The following is a 19,410-nucleotide window of genomic DNA, read 5'->3' on the forward strand; positions in this document are numbered from 1 at the left end:
CATTTTCCCCGGCTTTGCATCGGTGATTTTAAAATTTTGTGAGGAGTTTTGAAGCAATATCATATATAAAATAATATAATTAAACAACTCAGAAACTATTTTATACCTTGGATTTCAAAAGTCTCATGGACATTTATAACATAAATAATTAGGTGTAATTAATGTTTTTCAATTATTAATATTATAAGTAATATAAATAAAAATTTAAATATTATTAAAAATAAATAAATTGTTTCTTGAAATGCTCTCAGAGTAGATTATACATCTACTTTAATAATATGTATAGATTAAAAGTTAATTATTATTTAATTAATATTTTACATAATTTTAAGAGATTTGTTTAAAATAACATTTTAATTTTATCTCTATATATCTCAAAATTCGTCTAGTGTATATTTTCAATAAAACCAAATACCATGTAGAATAAAAATTTTAATATGTAAAAAAATTAATCCAGATATATATATATATATATATATATATATATATATATATATATGAATTTAACCGAGAAATAATTTAAAAAATATTTATAGAATGGAGATCATTCCACCCTTATCGGATCGGCTAAACAACCGGGTTCGGATCTAAAAACGCAACCAAAAAAAAACCCGAATCCGTTAAAAGTCCAAAGAAGATACGCTCGGTTCTCACTTCTCTGCCTCATCATAGCCACCGCCCAATCTAGGGTTCCGGCGATTACCTCCTCTCTAGGGTTTCATTGTTTCTTCCATCGATGAATACCCACGCTGTTCCCCCTTCCCGCCGCTCGGGCCGTGTTGCGCCCTCCGCTTTGTCAAAGAAGCCTCTCGCTTCGTCGGAGAACGGCGCCGCTACTGTCAAGCCTTCGTCCCCTAACCAAGCCTAGTGAGATTCTTTCCTTATTCCTTATTCATTGGTCCTTTTTGTACTTTTATCTCTCTGGTTTTGATTAATTGATGTTTAATTGTGTTGGAATATGGGGGTAGTGGGGAGAGGACGGTGAGGAAGCTTAGGCTTTCGAAAGCGCTGATGATTCCCGAGGCGACGACGGTATTTGATGCTTGCCGGAGGATGGCTGCGCGACGGATCGATGCTGTTCTATTGACTGATGCGAATGGGCTTTTCTCAGGCATTGTCACTGATAAAGTTTGTATATGGATTCATTTTATCTTGGGGTGCCGGATTTTGGGTGTTTTTAGTTTTTGATTGTGGGTTTTTTTTTCTTATTGGATAGGATATTGCTGTGAGGGTGATAGCTGAAGGTTTGAGGACGGAGCAGACTATTGTTTCTAAGATCATGATGAGGAACCCAGTGTTTGTGATGGCGGATACTTTGGCTATTGAAGCATTGCAGAAGATGGTACAAGGTGCACTCTCTTATTTACTTGCTTTTAATACAAAGCTATATCCTTTTTGCTGATGCTCTGAGTTAAAGTCTTGTTTGCTTTTGGTTTCGTATTTAATGGGCTTTTTATGTTCTATAGTAATTTGCAGTTATACTTGACCCACTTGTTCGAACTTTTTTGTTGTTTTTACGTCTTGTGATATTTCACTTGATCTATGACAGGAAAGTTTATGCATCTTCCTGTTGTTGATAATGGTGAAGTTATCGCCATGTTAAATATCACAAAATGGCTTTACGATGCTATAGAAAGAATGGAGAAGGCTACAGAGCAGGGCAGTGCTATTGCGGCAGCTGTTGAAGGTGTTGAACGTCAGTGGGGAAACAATTTTTCAGGTTCATTTCCTATAAACTTTTGCATGGATTAGAGTTTTCTTTGATGGTGTGTGTTAGTGTTGTTTATGGAGTGTATTCTGCTATCTCTTGTTATGCTAACTCTTTCATGTCTTATAACATGCAACTAAATAGAGAATAGTGCGAATTTCTTTGGTATTATATGCAACTACCAAGAATTGAGTAATAATATCTACTTTTTCTCTTGAAAGGTATCACGTGTGATGAAGGTAGTGCGGTTTCAAGTCTAATGCCTTTTTCACAACATGTGAGATTTTTATTTTGTCACTCATGGAATCGTTTTTTGGATTATGTTATGGCCATATTTTTAGTTCCTTTTTTTCTCGAGATATAATCTTGAGGTTTTAAGGTGGAATTTTTCTTTTTATTCCCCACTTCATTAGGTGGGCATATTCTCACCCTTTTGAATGGATTTATTAAAATTTGTAGTGATAAAGGTAGGAGTTATTCTTTGAAGTTTGAATGGCAGAAAATTGAGAAACTAAAAGTTTTCAGACAAATTTCTTGTGAATTTCAGTTTGCTTCTCTCATACTGGTACATAAGCCACGTATTCATTTCCATAGAATAAATTGCAGCAAACACTTTAATATGAGAACAGGGGCTTCATGTTTGCTGTATTACAAAATTATGATCTACAACAAAGTTGATTTTAGATGAATGATTAAAACCCACAAAGTCCTGTATTCTAACTAGCTTTAGATATATTTTCTGATCACTTAACTAGCTTTTTTTTTTTAATCTAAATTAGTTACATTTTCACATGTAGAATGTTTGATGCTACCAATCTGAGCTTTATTTACATTTTATAACTCATCAATTTTTTATTACAGCTCCATATGCATTCATAGAAACTTTTCGAGAATTGGATGTTTAAACCTTCATTGTCAACTATCCTGACAGAAAGCACAAAGTATGGCTGTTGTTGTTTCTGAAAACATTTGTTTTTATATTTCCTGTGTCATTTTTTGGTGGGAAATCTCCAAATTTTCAATTATATTTCTTTACAGAGTTTTAATAGTATCACCTTCAGACCCTGTATATGTTGCCGCTAAAAAGATGCGAGAATATCGAGTCAATTCTGTGGTTGTTGTGACGGCAAACAAGCCTCAAGGGATACTCACGTAAGCTCTTGATGTTATTGGTGCTTTTATGTCTTTTGTGCTTTGATTTTATATATTGTTATTATTGTTTCGTGAGTCTACTTGGTATTGCTGATTTCTCGAACTTATCTGCAGTTCAAAAGATATCCTCATGGGAGTAGTTGCTCAGAATCTTTCCCCTGAACTAACTCTGGTTGAGAAGGTTTCTATCTAAACTCACTTTGCGAGATTAATACATGCTGCTTCAATTTTATCTCTAAATGTGGTTTATCCTTACACGGGTAGAGTTATTGATTCACTATCATATGGTTCCTTGAATATTTTTATGTATTATTAATTTCTCAAGGTAATGACTTCAAACCCTGAATGTGCATCAACGGAAACAACAATTCTTGATGCGCTGCATATAATGCTTGATGGAAAATTCTTGCATCTCCCTGTTCTAGACAAAGGTAAGCAATGTTTTTTTTGGTGAGCTGATATTTCTTTGTTTGTTCAAACTTAATATATATCATGCTGCAATCTCCATGGTATGTTAGCTGCTTGAGATGCAGTTGTTGAACTTCAAATTATTGTAAATGTTTAGTTCCTAAAATACCTTTCCCAGTACTTGTGGTTTTTTCCCCTGTTTTGTTAGAATGTCTCAATAATTGCTTTCTGATTATTATTTCTTACAATTTTGTAAAGGTTGACGGAGGTTCTGGGGCTGCAAATGACATGGCGAACACAATAATGCAAAAGTTTTGGGATTCTGCCCTTGCCTTGGATCCAGCTGATGAAGAGTACATATCCTTCTCACCTTTGTTTTTAGTGAGCAGACAAGCTCACATGTCTAAAATCAGTAGCTCTATATAATTTGGAAACATATGATAATCTCCAACATTAAAGTCCTTAACATTTTATAATTCACAAGATGGACTTGTCATTGGCCTACCACTACTTGATTTTCAATAATACAAACTGATGTCAACAGCTTCAGTTATCAAGAATTGCCAGTAGAAAGATATGAAGAATAGTACAGTCAGACAAGAGCATGCTCAATCGTCAATTAGTCATTGTGTATTCATATTTATGGATGTATAAATCTTTATTTTTTTTATTTTTTTTCTAAAAGGCATACAAGCTTTTCTAGTATCTACACTGCTCATTAACTTCTAAACTAATTGCTGTAAGATATATATCATATTCTTCAAATATATTGTAGTAGAATAGCAGAGCAATCATACTCAAATCAAACAAGGAGAAGCAAAGAAAGAAAAACAACAAAAACTTAAACACTTTCTCATGATTATTACATAAAAATGTGACTAAAAAGTCCTAATACTGAAAAAGCTTAAACCCTAGGTCTAATTGCACTCAAAATTCAAGGGTTGCCCTGACAATTCAAGTCAGGCCAATGAATGATAACTAAGAACAAGTCCTGCCATAATAACCTTATCATTTCCATTTTTGATTTGCAAAAGCAAGCAAGATCTAAGCTAAAAAAGAAATTAGCAACCAATGAATGGCTGGTGGACTGGATCCAAATATCATCGAATCATGCCTCCTTGCTTTTTGATTACTACAACACAAACAACCACAATAATAATGTAAGTAATTCATTAGCATCTTCTTTTAGTTCTTATTCTCTGTTGCCTACACTTTAATTTTTGTGTAATTATATAAACATAAATCTAAATATTTAATACAAAAAATAAAAAGAACAAAATCTAGAGCTTAAGAGAAACACACAACAGGTATCATTATAAGAGATATATAATACAAAACAGAACCAATAAAATATAGGTAACAATATTGGCCCAAATCAAAGAAACAAAACAATAAAATTCTTTCCAAGCTATGCATAGAGAGAAGCCTGTGCTACTACTCATACTCTATATCTTTTTCACTTGGACTTGTGCCAAGTGAAAAAAAAACACAGAAATTCCATTGTTCTTGAGTTTTGCTTGTACTCCAGTGAATTTTGTGTGGCTGAATTTTCGTAGCAACCCATGTATTAATTATTGCTGGGAATTTCAAGTTCTCCAGTTCATTTCCATCAATTTTTCATCCATTCATTTCTAATTCAATTTTATCATTTGTTTGGAAATCTAGAAATACAACAAGGCTGAAGCTTGAGCCGTCAAAGTTAGCAGGTAAAAATTTTGATGACATTAATTTAATGTTTGTGTTTTTTTCATAATTTTGATTTATCTGAAACATTATTTGTTGTCTAGATTAAAGTCAGAAAAAAAGTATTGAAGTGAACTGAAATTTCGACAGGTAACTACATGACCAAAATCTGAATCATTCTTTCACTTACTGAATTGATTGAAGATGAATTATTTATCATATTTCTTCCTTTCTTTATCTCTCTTTTTCATGATGTTCCAAAGAATGTGATATGCTTGTGAAAAAATCAAATCAAACCTCACTTTGGTTGATAAAAAGGGCCATTCTCTACAATGCACTCCACATTGAAAAGTTTTAAAAAGTGAGTGTCTACGTGTCAAACGCACACTATTGACATGTGGCAAAACCATTACAGGTCAACAAGGAGCTCATCCATAATGGATTTGTATTGGAGCTTATCCAATACAAATATATTTGTTCTCAACCAATTCATGTTCAAAGCTGGATGAGCGAATTTTAAACCATTTGAAAACATTTGGTTCAAGAAAATTTTATATAAAATTTGTACAACTTCAGCAAAGCACTTTTATTAAGTTGGAATTTGAACAGACCAAGCCATGCTAAAGCATGGCTAAAGTAATATAACAATGTAAAATGCTAGCTGCAATTAAAAAAAACAAAGGTAATGGCGTGACTCAAATAATGCCTTTTATCCAAATATTTTCATATGTTTCACAAATTTCACAAGCACTAGTAAATAATGATCAATTGTCCTAAGTGAAAAATATATACTTGAAAAATAAGGAAATTAATTGGTAGGGTTGTACCTTCTCCTTTTTGGCTCCTTCTTTAAAATAACAATTATTGGAGACTCAAATGCATTTTGCAAGTTGGCCAGCTTGCTGTCACAAAAATCACAGTGTTGGATCAAAAGATTGCTATTTGTTCATTGAATCTAAATGTATAAATCTCTCTTAAAATAATTCTATAATTGGATGATGCTATGTACTTTGAGTGTTGTAACATTGTTTTCAGATGCATACCTGTTTTGCGTGCTTTGCTTCATACGAAGAGCATTGCATTGTATCCGATCGGCTCTATAACATTGTTTTCCCTACTACGAATCAGAAACATCTCCTCAAAATGAATCAGAAACATTCTCATAAGAAGATAAAATGAGAAGTAGCAAAACAAATATACATGAAAACATCTCCTCAAAAGAAAAAGTATAATATCATATCAAATCAAATCACACATATATTTATACATATAAGATATATATCACATCACAAAGAGAAAAATGGATCAATTAGAAAGAGAAGCAATTAATTGAAAAGGTTCATATTGATGTCATTCTCAAGGTTCAAAGTTAGTGGACAAAGAGAAGATAAAAAAAGGTCTGAAGGATAGTGAAAGCTATATATAAGATAAGAGAGCATGAGAATTCTCATCAGATATCCATTTGTTTCTAGTATTGGTATTGTAGAGAAAGGGCAACAACAACTCTTTCAGTTCTTTCCAGCTGAACATGGACCTCATTAGATCCCATCACACATGTTTATAGCATGAGTGTTCATTTTTAAAGTGTAATAGTGCATGTTCTTGTTAGATTACATTTCCTTGAAACTGTCAAGTTGTAGTCTGAAGTATTTGAACTCAAATGACAGCACACTTTCATTAATCAATGTATCTGAATTTGTTGTGTTAAATGAGTGCCATCATATTCATGAAATTGACTATGTTCTTTATTTTGGCTTAGATTGTTCATAACATCTCAAAAGCTATGAATCTAGATGCTCAATTAGCTAGAATAGAGGAAAGATCAAGGTATGTCCAAATAAGTGATGAAAGCATTTGTGATTCCTGTCACGCTCGCCTTGGAACTAAGCTCTTCGCAATGTATCCAGATGATTCAATAGTTTGTTACAAGGTATGTGTTCATCATTTTGTGTCTGATCTTTTTTGTTCCTTAATCAACACGTCAGAATTTATGTTGAATAAAACACGACAGATATATGTATATTACATAGTTTTTAAATAACAGTTTCATGTGTATAAAGATCAAATGGCTGTGTTATGAGATTCGTTATTGTTCACACATGTGCTCAGTTATCTGAACCTCACCCACATTTTACTTGGCTGATTAGTTGGTTAATGTTCTCATAACTGGTAATCCTAGCTTGAGGTGTCCCAACTAACTGTAGGATATCAGTCCATTCACCTGACAATTAACTAGAGAAGCACCATTTTAGTTGATACATGACGATTGACTGTTTTATAGGAGGAACAGTCAATCGTCATATTTTCATGTTTTGGGAACATCAATCTATTGATCATTAGATGCAAAAAATTCTAATCACAACCCAAATAAAGCAGCAAGTTCATTCAAATGAAAAACCTAAAATATCATAAAACCAACAATAAAGAACTCCATCAAATATGAGAAAAAAAAAAATAAAAATAGCTCAATGATTGTAAAACAAACTCTACAAAAATAGCTAGACTGAAACAAACTAAATAATTCATGCTGGGGATTTACTTCCATGGCTAGCCCTATACTTTGTGCAACTTTGGATGGTTTCCTAACAGCAGTGGAATAGCAATAGCCTCAAAAACTTTATTTAAATTGATTTTCTACAAACCTCATTTGTTTGTTCCAAAACCTAGAAACGAAATCACCCCCAAAATTCCAAATCAGCTCCTACAGCTTCCGCCAACCACCACACCGGCAAACAAGTGCATCAAAACCCAAACCCTAGGATCCCAACACACACACCAAGGAAAAAAGGGGAAAACAAGAGAAATACAAACCGAAATGGAGTGAATTCAGGAGGCTGGCGCCGGAGCGCTCCCAAACCTTAGAGAAAAACCTAGGTCGTTCTAAGATGGGCGAAGGAGGAGGAAAGGTGAGATGGGTTAAGAAGGAGGAAAAGGTGAGATGGGTTAAGGAGACTGAATTTTTTTTTTTTTTTTTTTAAGGGGAATGATCTCATGTTTTTTTTTATTATTAATTTTTTATATTTTTGTTTTTTAAGGTAAATCAAATCATGAATTTAACTAAAAATAAATAATAACAATATAATCATTTAAATTTCCAATTATCTAATGGTTATCATAATATTCATATATTTATTTTATTTAATTATTATAAAAAATAAACCTTTCATATAATAATTTTTAATATTTAATAATATTTAAATAATATATTAATTTTTTAGTCCGTTTCTAGTCCTTTTCTATTAGAAAAGGATTACGAACGGATATTTTCTAATATTTAATAATAAAATTTTAAATTTTAAATCCGTTTCTAGTCCCTTTTTATTAGAATCGGATTAGAAACGGATATTTTCTAATATTTTATAGTATTTAAATAAATATTAATATTTAGAACCGTTTCTAAACCTTTCTATTAGCAACGGATTAGAAACGGGTATTTTCTAATATATAATAATTTTTAAATAAAATATTAATTTTTAAATCCGTTTCTAGTCCCTTTCTATTTGAAACGGATTGGAAACGGATATTTTCTAATATATAATAATTAAATAAAATATTAATTTTTAATTCAGTTTCTAATCTGTTTATAATAGAAATGGATTAGAAACGGATATTTTTTAATATTTAATAGTATTTAAATAAAATTTTAATTGTTAAGTCCGTTTCTATTCCCTTTCTATTTGATAGGGGGAACAGATATTTTCGTATTTAAATAAATATTAATATTTAGAACCGTTTCTAGTCCTTTTCTATTAGAAACGGATATTTTGTAATATATAATAATATTTAAATAAATATTGATTTTTAATTCCATTTCTAGTCCCTTTTTATTTGAAACAGATTAGAAATGGATATTTTGTAATATTTAATAATATTTAAATAAAATATTAATTGTTAAGTCCGTTTCTAGTCCTTTCTATTAGAAATGGATTAGAAATGGACATTTTCTAATATTTAATAATATTTAAATAAAATATTAATTGTTAAGTCCGTTTCTAGTCCCTTTCGATTAGAAACTGATTAGAAACAGATATTTTCTAATATTTAATAATATTTAAATAAAATATTAATTTTTAAATCCGTTTCTAGTCCTTTTCTATTTGAAACATATTAGAAACAAATTTTTTGCAATATATAATAATATTTAAATAAAATATTAATTTTTAATTCTATTTCTAGTCCCTTTCTATTTGAAACGGATTAGAAACAGATATTTTCTACTATTTAAATAAATAATATTTTAAACGGGTCGTTTGTAAGCCGTTGTTATTTAGATTATATTTAAAACGATTGTCTGTCCGTTGCTAATCGGTTGCAAGTAGAAACAAAATAAATTCCGTTTGTAATATTCTGTTTTTAAACAATAACTTTCTTGTAGTGACATACTTACGAGTGAACCAAATACAATTGTATTTTGTTAGAATTATCAAATAATCATTTTTGTGTTAAGCGTTGAACATATTATATTTTTTTTATTTTTATGTCTTTAAATAAATTTAAAAATTAAAATAAAATAGTTTTTTAAAAACTCTTCTACAACCTGCTTCGGTGGCTACGCAAAACTGATGATGATCAGCATTTTTGTGCTATTTTTTGGACTAATATGTTTTTTAAATATTGAAATATTTTCCCATTTTCATATTCAAATAATAATTTTCAAATAAATATCAATTTCACTTTAGAAATTGAAACTAACTAATTTCTTTTAAATTATAACTTTGCCATTCAAGCGTAAATTTATATAAACAAAAAAAAACATAGAGTATTGAAATTGCTTGAAAAATTGACTAAATTTACTTCAAAACGTTCTAAATTCCAAAATGAAGAATTAATCATCATATGAAACATTTAGTTTTAATACCCTATTACTTCCTCTATTATAATTAATCTGTCATTTTAGTTCCCATATTATAATTTGTTCGCAGGAAATTTCTCTATTTTCATATTTGGGAAATGGCAATCCCTCCCTCAAATAGTAGTCTCTTTTTATGTCCAAGGCGTTAATGTGGCACAAATAACTTCTAAAATATTAATAAAAAATGGACTAAGGTTAATGCAGTATTAACCTTATATTAACCATTAAGTATTAGGTCTGGACTCGATTTGGATCTGCACCTGATACCTAAAACTCTCACCCTTCTTCATCCCACGAAATATTTCAAGCTAGATTCTCAGGATTCTTGAAGCGCGCTCGTTGTTGCGCCACCCTCTTGATATGGTGCCATGCATTGTCAGGATTCAAGGCAAAAGCTGGTGGAATAATGCAGAATTCTAGGTTAATAAAACCACCTTGTAAATTGCCGTAATTAAAGAATCGGTGAAGAATGTGAATGGGCTGCCGATATTTGCTGAGAAGCTTGAGTTGGGTGGTGTCTATGATGATTATTTTTGCTACATGACCGTTTTCTAATAAATCAATTAAATTAAATTGAACTCCTTCAATAGACTAGTTCTTCTATACATCAAGATTGAATGATCCTTGTAATATGATGGAATCTTGTTCACAAAGACATCATGCATCTTTATAATGTGGTTCGCATAAAGACAAATAGACAATACGACTAAAGCATAGATAGCAATAGCTAAGATAGATATAACAAATAATTTTGAGATAACTTACATGATTCCAAGATTTTTAGTAACAATAGACTCATTATATGAAAATATTAAGTTAATAAGAAAATCAAATGGATAAAATATATTAAATACAAAGCCTAATATTGGTCCTTAAAAAAGTTGAAGAGTAGTTCACAGAAGAATTTGAGGTTTTGAACAACTATGCGTTGGAGTTCAAGGAAACAAACCTAGGAGTAATTTAGAAGTTGTATCAGAAAGAAAAACCAAAATGAAATGCCTATTTTCCAAAAAATATACATCTACCTATCAGCTATAAGGGAAGGGTTTATTGTAGGGTATAGGAAACTGATAGGTGTTGATGGATGTCTCTTAAAGGGTTTATTAAAAGGACAACTACTGGTGACTTTTTGGGAGGGATGAAAATAATCAGATGTTCTCCATTCTGTAACCAGTTGTGCAGAAGAAGACAAGTGAGTCTTGGACATGTATGAGTTTATAGTATTTATATAAGTACTTTTTTCATTTTGCCTTTTTATTTCTTCTAATTTCTCATTTGATGTCTAAGTTTATAAGAAAAACCCCTTAACCTTTTTAATTCTTTTGAATTTCTAGGCATCTTTTCGTTATATCTTTTTTCAAAAATAATAAAATTTTTCCCCACACATGTTATACATGAATTTTAATCATTTGATCATTAATGTTTTTCTACCCCTCATTGGGCACAGGATGTGTACAAGACACATTTATGCAATGTGGGGAAAGAAACGCCAAGGCAAGGAGCTATGCCAATTTTGGAGAGTTGCCTGATCCACTAGCTATCCTGAAATGCAAATGCATCTCGATGATATGCTAATTTGGATGGAGGAGAAAGGCCAGTACAGGAATTGCTAGAGAATTGGACAACTACATGCTAGGAGTAAGCCTATTATTACTATGTTGGAAGATATTAATTAGGAAAAATGTTATGACAATGATAGTTGTTAGAATAGATTATGTTAGGAAATGGGCAGTTGATTATGAGCCAAATATAATTGCAAAAATTGAAAAAGAAAAAAAAGAGTACAAAATGGCATGTTGAGTGGAATGGGGCTTCAACTCATGAAGTGTATTAGGCAACTTGGTGTTGCATGCGAGGGAGCCCTATGCTGTTATCATAGTAGATCACCTGTGCTCATGTGGGGAGTGGAATAAATCTAGCATACCATACCAGCATGCAATGGTTGCCATTGCTTTCAATGGTGCAGACACAATGGACTATGTCTCTGAATGGTTTAGAAAAAATATTTACTTGAAGGCCTATTAATTAGTTGTTAATCCTATGAAGGGCAGGGCATTCTTGTCATTAAGTGAAGCAAGTCCATTATTGCCTCCTATTGCCAAGAGGATGCCCATAAGGCCTACTAAAAAGAGGAGAAAGGAGCCATTGGAAAGTAAAAGCAAGCATAGGACAACCTTGTTCAAGGTAGGTAGGGTATTCAAATGCAAAGTTTGCAACAAAAAAAGGGCATAACAAGAGAAGTTGTCCACAAAGAGCCAATGCATTTGTAAGTCTTCTAATTACAGATAAGGTTATTTTTTCCCCATTCTAATTGTTCTTTGTCTTATGATTTGGTCCTGCTAATATTGGTCAATGTGAGCAGACAATTTAGCCACATGTCCTATTGATATTGGTGTTGCTAATATTGGTCTATTTGAGCAGACAAGTAAACAGATAGAAGCTATAGATAAGGGGATGAAAAAGGTAGTAGCTATCTCCAAAGGGAGGAGAAAAATAGATGCTATCAGTCATGGTCTAATAAATATTCTAAGGGCAGGTGGCCCTAATACTATTGTAACACTTGGAAGTTAATAATTCTATTCTTGTAAATAAATTTATTGCACTATCCTACATAATAAAGGTTGAAATCTTGTTGTTTTGGAGAAATTTAATGGAAATTCTTACTTAATTTAGCCTTGATTTTATCTTTTGCATGGTATAGAAAAAACCCTCATTTTAGTTCCTTCGTAACTGCAACTAAATTGATAGTATATATATATATATATACATATCTTACCATATGATTGTACTTCTTTTGATGTAACATGTGTTTTTTCTATGTTGTTCAGGCAAGAACAAATGAGAGGGTAGCCAAGGAGAAAAGTCAAAAGCAAAATGCAGAGACTAGTCAGCAATCAACCTCATCAAAACTTGAGGCCCTAGAACTGTCAACAAAGCAAAGCATGACAAATGCTGCAGTTGGAGAAAATCCACAATCTTGACCTATTCATATAGTTAATTATGAATCTTTTTGTGGATAGCATGGCCAAATTTGGTATGAAACCTCATAAATTTCCCATATTTTGATACTTTAAATGATAAAAAACTGTATACAATTATTGTATTTTGGTTGCGAGTCATGCAATTCAAAAACTAGTTTAGCCATTCAAATGGATGAGAGGGTTATTGGTATTGTTGTGTATGACCAAATTAACGAGTTACTATGATGTCTGCTTAGAAACTATGAATTTGGAGATTCAAAAACAAAACCTACCATTGCTCTCATTCTATTTCAATTAGTAATTACAAAAAAAATTTCAAGTAAAACAAGTATACAGTTAAAAGGACTCTAACTTTTGGTTTGCATAAAAAAAAATTCATTACATTCAATCAATAATTAGAAAACCTAGTTAGGTAAAACAAATAAGGATTTATTTTTTAGAAATAAAATTCACAACGCCTAAGCTTTATATTAATTTGATACAATTTCTGATAGGAATACAACTTCATTGCATTCCCATACAACTTAATGAATTTGATTCAATAGAACCTACACTCGGTGACTTGCAATGGTGATTTGTGATGGTGTGTAGATCTCACTTTGAGGTGGTGGGTTATAATTGGGCCTCAACCGTGGCTAGTGACCTTCACTACTGATAGTGGATAGGTATTTGACGAGGGGCAGCACAACAACGAGCGCTCTCTGGGAATTTTGGGTATTCGACTGGAAGTATCTCTTGAGATGAAGAAGAATAAGAGTAAGTATCTCTTGAGATGAAGAAGGATAAGAGTTTTAGGTATCAGGTGCGGATCCAAATCGGTTCCAAACTCGATACCTAAATGTTAATACAAGATTAATAAGATTTTAATCTTACTGTCCCTTTTTTTTTATTAATACTCCCTTCATTCTTTTTTACTTGTCACATTTTAGGGCTTTTCTCTATTCCTTTTTACTTGACACATTAGAAATTTTGTGTACCATTAAATATTTTTTTTTTTCCAAATTTACCCTTTAATTTAATTTAATGTCCTTGTACAATTTTGAATAAATCACAATCAACTAAACATTATATTATATACTCCACTGGTAGAATTTTAAATAGGGGTAGTTTTGGAAAGTAACGGATTATATATATATATATATAGGTAACAAACTAATTTTAACTAATTTTTCTTAATTGGTGTGAATTAGTACATGTGACAAGTAAAACAGAACGGAGGAAGTATTTAAGAAGTATCTATTCACTGGATAAATTATAATAGAGGAATTAGAAAGAGAGATTAACTTAGGGTTGTTTGTTTTGCGGGATTTGCAAATACTTAGATTTGGAAATCCTTAGATTTCAGAAATCCCCTGTTTCTTTCAAAGGATTTCAGAAATCCTTGTATTTCCAAATCCCAAAAATGAGGCCGAATTCCGAAACGTATGAGTTTTGAATCTCTCACATGAGACTCACGTGAGGGATTTACGGGATTTGTAAGGACTCCTCCATCTCTTTCTTCTCATCGCTGGCCATTCTCATCTCCGAAACCTTTTCTCCTCCAATCGCTGGCATCGTTGGCCGAGCAACAATGGTGACACCTTCTTTTCATTGTTTGTCTTTTTTCCTCCATCTTCTTCTCCATTTTTTTGGGTTGGTGTTTAATTTTTTTAATTTTTAATTTGGGTTTTTGGTGATCTTAATTTTAGGTTTTGGGTGATATTTAATTTTTGGGAAGTTAACGAAGAGTGCGATGCCGGCGCCTGCCAAGGAGAAAAAGTGAGAAATCTAACATTCTTCTTGTTCTTCTACTTCTCATCTTCTTTTGCTCTTATTTTTTTGCTGCTCTTTATTTTTCAATTTTTTTTGGATATTTTCAGCGGCAACGACAGGTATCGTCCTCTTGTTTTACTTGATTTGAGAATTTTTTTTTTAGTTTATGTGTTGAAACTTGATACCATTCTTTGTTGTTTGGTTGTGATTGTGTATAATATTTGCAAATGTGGTTGTTTTTATTTTCATATATATGATTGATTGGTATCAGTGTATTCTGAAAGCCCTGAAGATGATGAATATAACATAATGAAATTAATAAGGAATGTTTATAGGGTTAAAGATTCTTGATCTTGAGGTGACAATGCCAGGTTTGAGGCTTTCTAGGATCATATTCCACTAACAATGAGAGGTTGCATGGAATGAGAACTTTTATTTAGGGTTTGATGCGCAATGTTGAAGATGAATGAAGCTAACACAACATGGGTATTCCATAGATCAAGTTCTTATGTTATATGAGCAGTTGATGAGTGATGATGCACGAGCTCGCAAGTTCTTTGGAATGCTTCAAGAACTTCGCATGGCTTGGGTGAATAAATTCTTTAATTCAGACGATTGGATGCTCTAGTATGTGAGTATGATATAAATTTTCATTATTAATGTATTTTATATAAATTCTTCAAATGTTGCTTATTATTTTTTTCTATGGGCTCTGATTTTTTCCTCTTTTTATTTGTGTGCAAGATGTGGTGGATGACCAACTGTTTGTGAGGTTATATTTGGAGTTTAATGTGTTTTCTTTGTAGTTGTATTTGGAATGTTATCTTTGTTTGGAGTTCTATGTGGAATCTTATGTTTTTATTTGCAGTTTTTGTGAATTTTATTGTTTGGATTGAGTTTGGTGTCTTTCATATGGATGATATTATCTCTAGAACTAGTTATTACTTATGTATAACAAATTGTCATGCTTTTGACGTGTAGCTCTCTGGTTTGAATGTATGGTTCAGATTTGATTGAATCAATTGTAATTTATTATCTGAATTTTTCAGTCGTGATCATCACTCCTTGGTTTGTCAGTAATGTTTCCAGCTGCTGCTTGTATGCTTCCATTGCTTCCATTGCTTCCATTGCATGCAAAGAGGGCTTCCATTGCATGCAAAGAGGAAATTCACGCTAGAAGGCTTCAATCTTGGATCTTTCATTCTGAAGGCGAGTAAGGAAGTCTTGGAGTTGGTCAAGTTGATCGTGATGATGATCATGATGATGATGGTGATTAGTAGAAATAAAGGGTGATTGAGTTTAAGGGAGTGGGAGTGCATAATTGTTGGGTTTGTAATCAAGGGCTAACTTAGATGAAGGTCGTGAACCGATGATATATGAGAGAGAGATTGAGAGGGAGATATAGTGAGCATAATCGTATATTAACAAATAATCTTCGTTCAACATTAACTTTATCACACTTAAATACTTTTAACTTTATCATAATTAATATATTTAAATAATTAAAATTCAAAATAAATAACTAAAATTATTTAAAAAATTTAAAATATATTTAAAAAATTTATATGGTGAGATTTTATCTTTAAAATTTTTTTAACAGCCTTATCTATTAATATAATATATTATAATATATTATATTATATCTATTATTTTAATAAATAATTAATATATTATATTTTATTATAATAAATTAAGTATATATTAATTATATTAATTATATAATATATATTAATTATTTATAATATTAAGATGGGTAACTTAACCATAAAATATAATTTAAATAAAAATATATCAAATAAAACATATATTTTTTAAATTCAAATTTACAAATCTCTCTGACCAAACACAAAATTCTGTCATCTAGCAAGTACATCCAATCAAATCCAGTCCCCAAATACACTGCATTTTAATCATATTCAACCAAACACTCACCGTTACAAATGAATTAGCACTCACCATGACGCGTGCTTCAAGATTTCCATAAACCATCAATTGAAAAATCGCAATTGAATCCAAACCAAATCCCATTTATTCATTCACCCCACCTACAGCACACTCAAACTTCTCCGTCTCTATCTTCTCCTCTTCTCTGTAACCCCCAACCCTAACCCTACAATGCGATCCCCTTCGTTCGCTACCTGAGACCCTCCAATGGCGGCCCCAATTCCCTGGCTACCATCTCGGCAATCTCCTCGTCGTCTCCTCGTGGGTGGCAATCACACCTCCTCCCGCTTTTGCACCCGCTAATCCCCACTTTTCCCTCCTTTCTGGCTTTCAAATCTCTCTGCAAATCCCTAATTAGGGTTCCGAAATCAGAAATGAGCCCAATTAGATCCCTCATCTTCAAAATCCTCACCGCCGCCGCTGCGGCCACAATGGTTGCTCTTCTAATCTTCGATCTGACGGCCATGATCAGCTCCAGCGGCTGTGATTTTCCTCCATCAGGCCCCAATGCGTGCCCCGCCGACCTCGACGCCGCGTTCCAAGAGCTTGAGAAGAGCGGCTGGATCCCCGCCGGCGGCCGAGCAATATCTGTCGGGCCAGATCCCGGCGGCGCAGCCGCCAAGGCAGCGATGGAGCGGCTCGGATTCTCCACCGTTGTCGTCGCCTCCGCCACCCGGTGTTGCGGCTTGCCCTTCGACGACGCCTCCTTCGACTTCGCCTTCTCCGCCGCGCTGGACCAGGTTCGCGTGCCGGCCCGGGTGATTCTCGAGATGGAGCGCGTGATCCGGCCTGGTCGGGTCGGCGTGGTCTACAAGATCCGGTCCAGTCCGGTTCGACCGGATGGGCTGATGAAAGCTGCCGCGCCGGTGGCTTCTCTCCTCCGCTTATCTGATGTGATCGGCGCCCGATTCGTTAACGGATCTGGGTTAGTTGTTTTCAAGAAGCGTCTCGCCGGCTTGGCCATCACCGGTGCTGATCTCAGCTCCGGGTATTGTGAGGAGAAGATGATGAAAATGCCCTCGCTATTGGCAGATATTACAAAGGCTATGATGGCTAGCTTCGTCTTCGAAACTTCAGGTTAGTGGACAAGTGTCTTCAAATCTGTTTACCTTGGCGTGATGTGATGTGACGTGACGTGCTCTTAATAAAGTTGTCCCTATGCAGTATTGAACAACAATGTGATTTGGTTATGGGTTATTATTATTATTATTATTATTTTTATTATTATTGCTGAGCTTATAGTTCAGTAGGTGTGGTGGGGGGCCCTTTAGCATATGCTTGGGTTGGTGACCGTTGTTTGATGTTGGCGTTTGTATGTTCGAATAAAGAGGGATCAATCAGACTATTTGGATTGTTCCTTATATTAATCATCAGTGCTTGTTGATTTTGGATGAGTGGTGATTCATTTGGTTGGTAAACGATTGCTTAATGATATTTATGTTTTAAAGTTTAGTGACTTCTTATTTACCTTAGCTATAAGGTTAGTGTAAGGGTCAAAACCAACAAATTAAATTAAACATGATTGAGGCGTCATTAACTAAACATGACATCACTCCCCATACAAACTTGAGGCGTCATTAATAACTTTATTTTACTGTACACATATTGCTTTAAGATTTGTAAATTACAGGTTATGTACTTATAAAAAAGTTAATTTTTTTCAGATGTGTGCTGTGATAAAAATGTTAATGTTTAATGTAAGACATTTGATCTCATTTACAAATGAAGAATTGTAGGGATTGGATATTGCAAATTTTTAATCTTGTCAAATAGAGATTTGGTAAATCTCCATACTTCAGAGGGTTTCTAGCCGCTTGAGAAATGAGAATATGTTTGAAGCTTAAGGAAGTTCATAAATGGTTGGCGATGGTGTCATTCATTATAGTGATGATCAAGTGCATTACAAATTACATAGACGATGATTCAAGTTTTTCTTTTTTCTTTTATGTGTAGCGTTATATGAGGCTGATATGTTGATTAACCTTAATCTACAGTTAGATGCCTTCATCCTATGAATAGTGATATAGATTTGTATATAAATTCATTATTTCTTTTTCTTTACTTAATGGATGCATGACTTTTAGCTGCTGCAACCTCTGGTGTGTCATTTGGTCATGCGGCATATTATTTTTTGTGGAGATCCTCTTCATGGAGGTTCATTGCTGGAGAAAGCTAGGAACCATTTGAAGTGGTTGAAGGTTTACATGTCCACCCTTTGGCTAATAGCTTCTAGTTATCTATCTGCTTGCCATTGGGTACTAGTAGCTCAAAAATTGGTGTTGCTCTTTGTATCATGGTGGATATCATTCTTTTGATATTCGCTATACTCTTTTCAAGATTTATTGCAAATCCAAAAAGGGGAGATTGGTTTATTGTGTATTGGATTTCTAAATGGGTGAAACCATACACTTTTTCATATTTTTTTATAAACTTTTTTATGGGGTCACTATGCATGGTCGCAATTTGACATATAAATTAAAATGGTTTTTTTTTGCACGTGGAAAATCTATATAATAAATTTATTTTGCAAAAATAACATTAAATTATTTACATACCATAGGAACTTTGACATGCCTAGAGAAATTTGCCACTAGATGCGCTAGAGAACAGAAGACTTCACCCGATGGACTGAGCCTATAGTAACTGTCCTTTATAATTATTTTTAGTAGCCATTCTTATTAGGGCAAATATACACTTTATCCCAAAATTATCGCTAAAATGTTTGATTTGGTTCAAAAACTAAAATACCTTTTTTAATAGGGACCAAATATGCTGATTTTCCTTCATGATTGAAGGAGCTCAAGACCAAATTTAATTTATTTGGGGTTTAGAGGTCTAATATAGGAGTTTGTTAATGGGCAGAAGTGCATTTTAATTACAACATATATATTTAGGAGCATAATGAATACCTAAGGGGTGTTTGGAGAAGG

The 19,410-nt window shown here is 32.9% G+C and overlaps 1 protein-coding gene, 1 long non-coding RNA gene and 1 pseudogene across 2 annotated transcripts; 2 read left to right on the top strand and 1 right to left on the bottom strand.

Moving 5' to 3' along the window:
• The first annotated feature begins 736 nt into the window (after positions 1–736).
• LOC120277744 lies at positions 737–3,694 on the top strand (annotated as a pseudogene).
• Positions 3,695–4,089: 395 nt separating this feature from the next.
• LOC120278065 lies at positions 4,090–7,903 on the bottom strand. Its single transcript, XR_005541549.1, has 4 exons — positions 7,594–7,903; positions 5,995–6,068; positions 5,779–5,853; positions 4,090–4,400 (listed from the first exon to the last, which is right to left on the bottom strand). It is a non-coding gene; the product is annotated as an uncharacterized LOC120278065 (long non-coding RNA).
• An 8,469-nt stretch (positions 7,904–16,372) lies between these two features.
• LOC120278063 lies at positions 16,373–18,796 on the top strand. Its single transcript, XM_039284963.1, has 2 exons — positions 16,373–17,557; positions 18,565–18,796. Exons 1-2 carry the CDS (start codon positions 16,855–16,857, stop codon positions 18,654–18,656), a joined length of 795 nt encoding a protein of 264 aa, XP_039140897.1. The 5' UTR covers positions 16,373–16,854; the 3' UTR covers positions 18,657–18,796.
• Positions 18,797–19,410: the final 614 nt, after the last annotated feature.

Source organism: Dioscorea cayenensis, chromosome 15 (genome assembly GCF_009730915.1).
Source record: "Dioscorea cayenensis subsp. rotundata cultivar TDr96_F1 chromosome 15, TDr96_F1_v2_PseudoChromosome.rev07_lg8_w22 25.fasta, whole genome shotgun sequence".
Classification (NCBI taxonomy): Eukaryota; Viridiplantae; Streptophyta; class Magnoliopsida; order Dioscoreales; family Dioscoreaceae; genus Dioscorea; species Dioscorea cayenensis.

Coding starts and splice junctions, on each gene's coding strand:
- LOC120278063 (XM_039284963.1), top strand. CDS start 16,855: ATGAGCCCAATTAGATCCCTCATCTTCAAAATCCTCACCGCCGCCGCT. Junction 17,558..18,564: donor CTTCGTCTTCGAAACTTCAG/GTTAGTGGACAA, acceptor CATGACTTTTAG/CTGCTGCAACCTCTGGTGTG.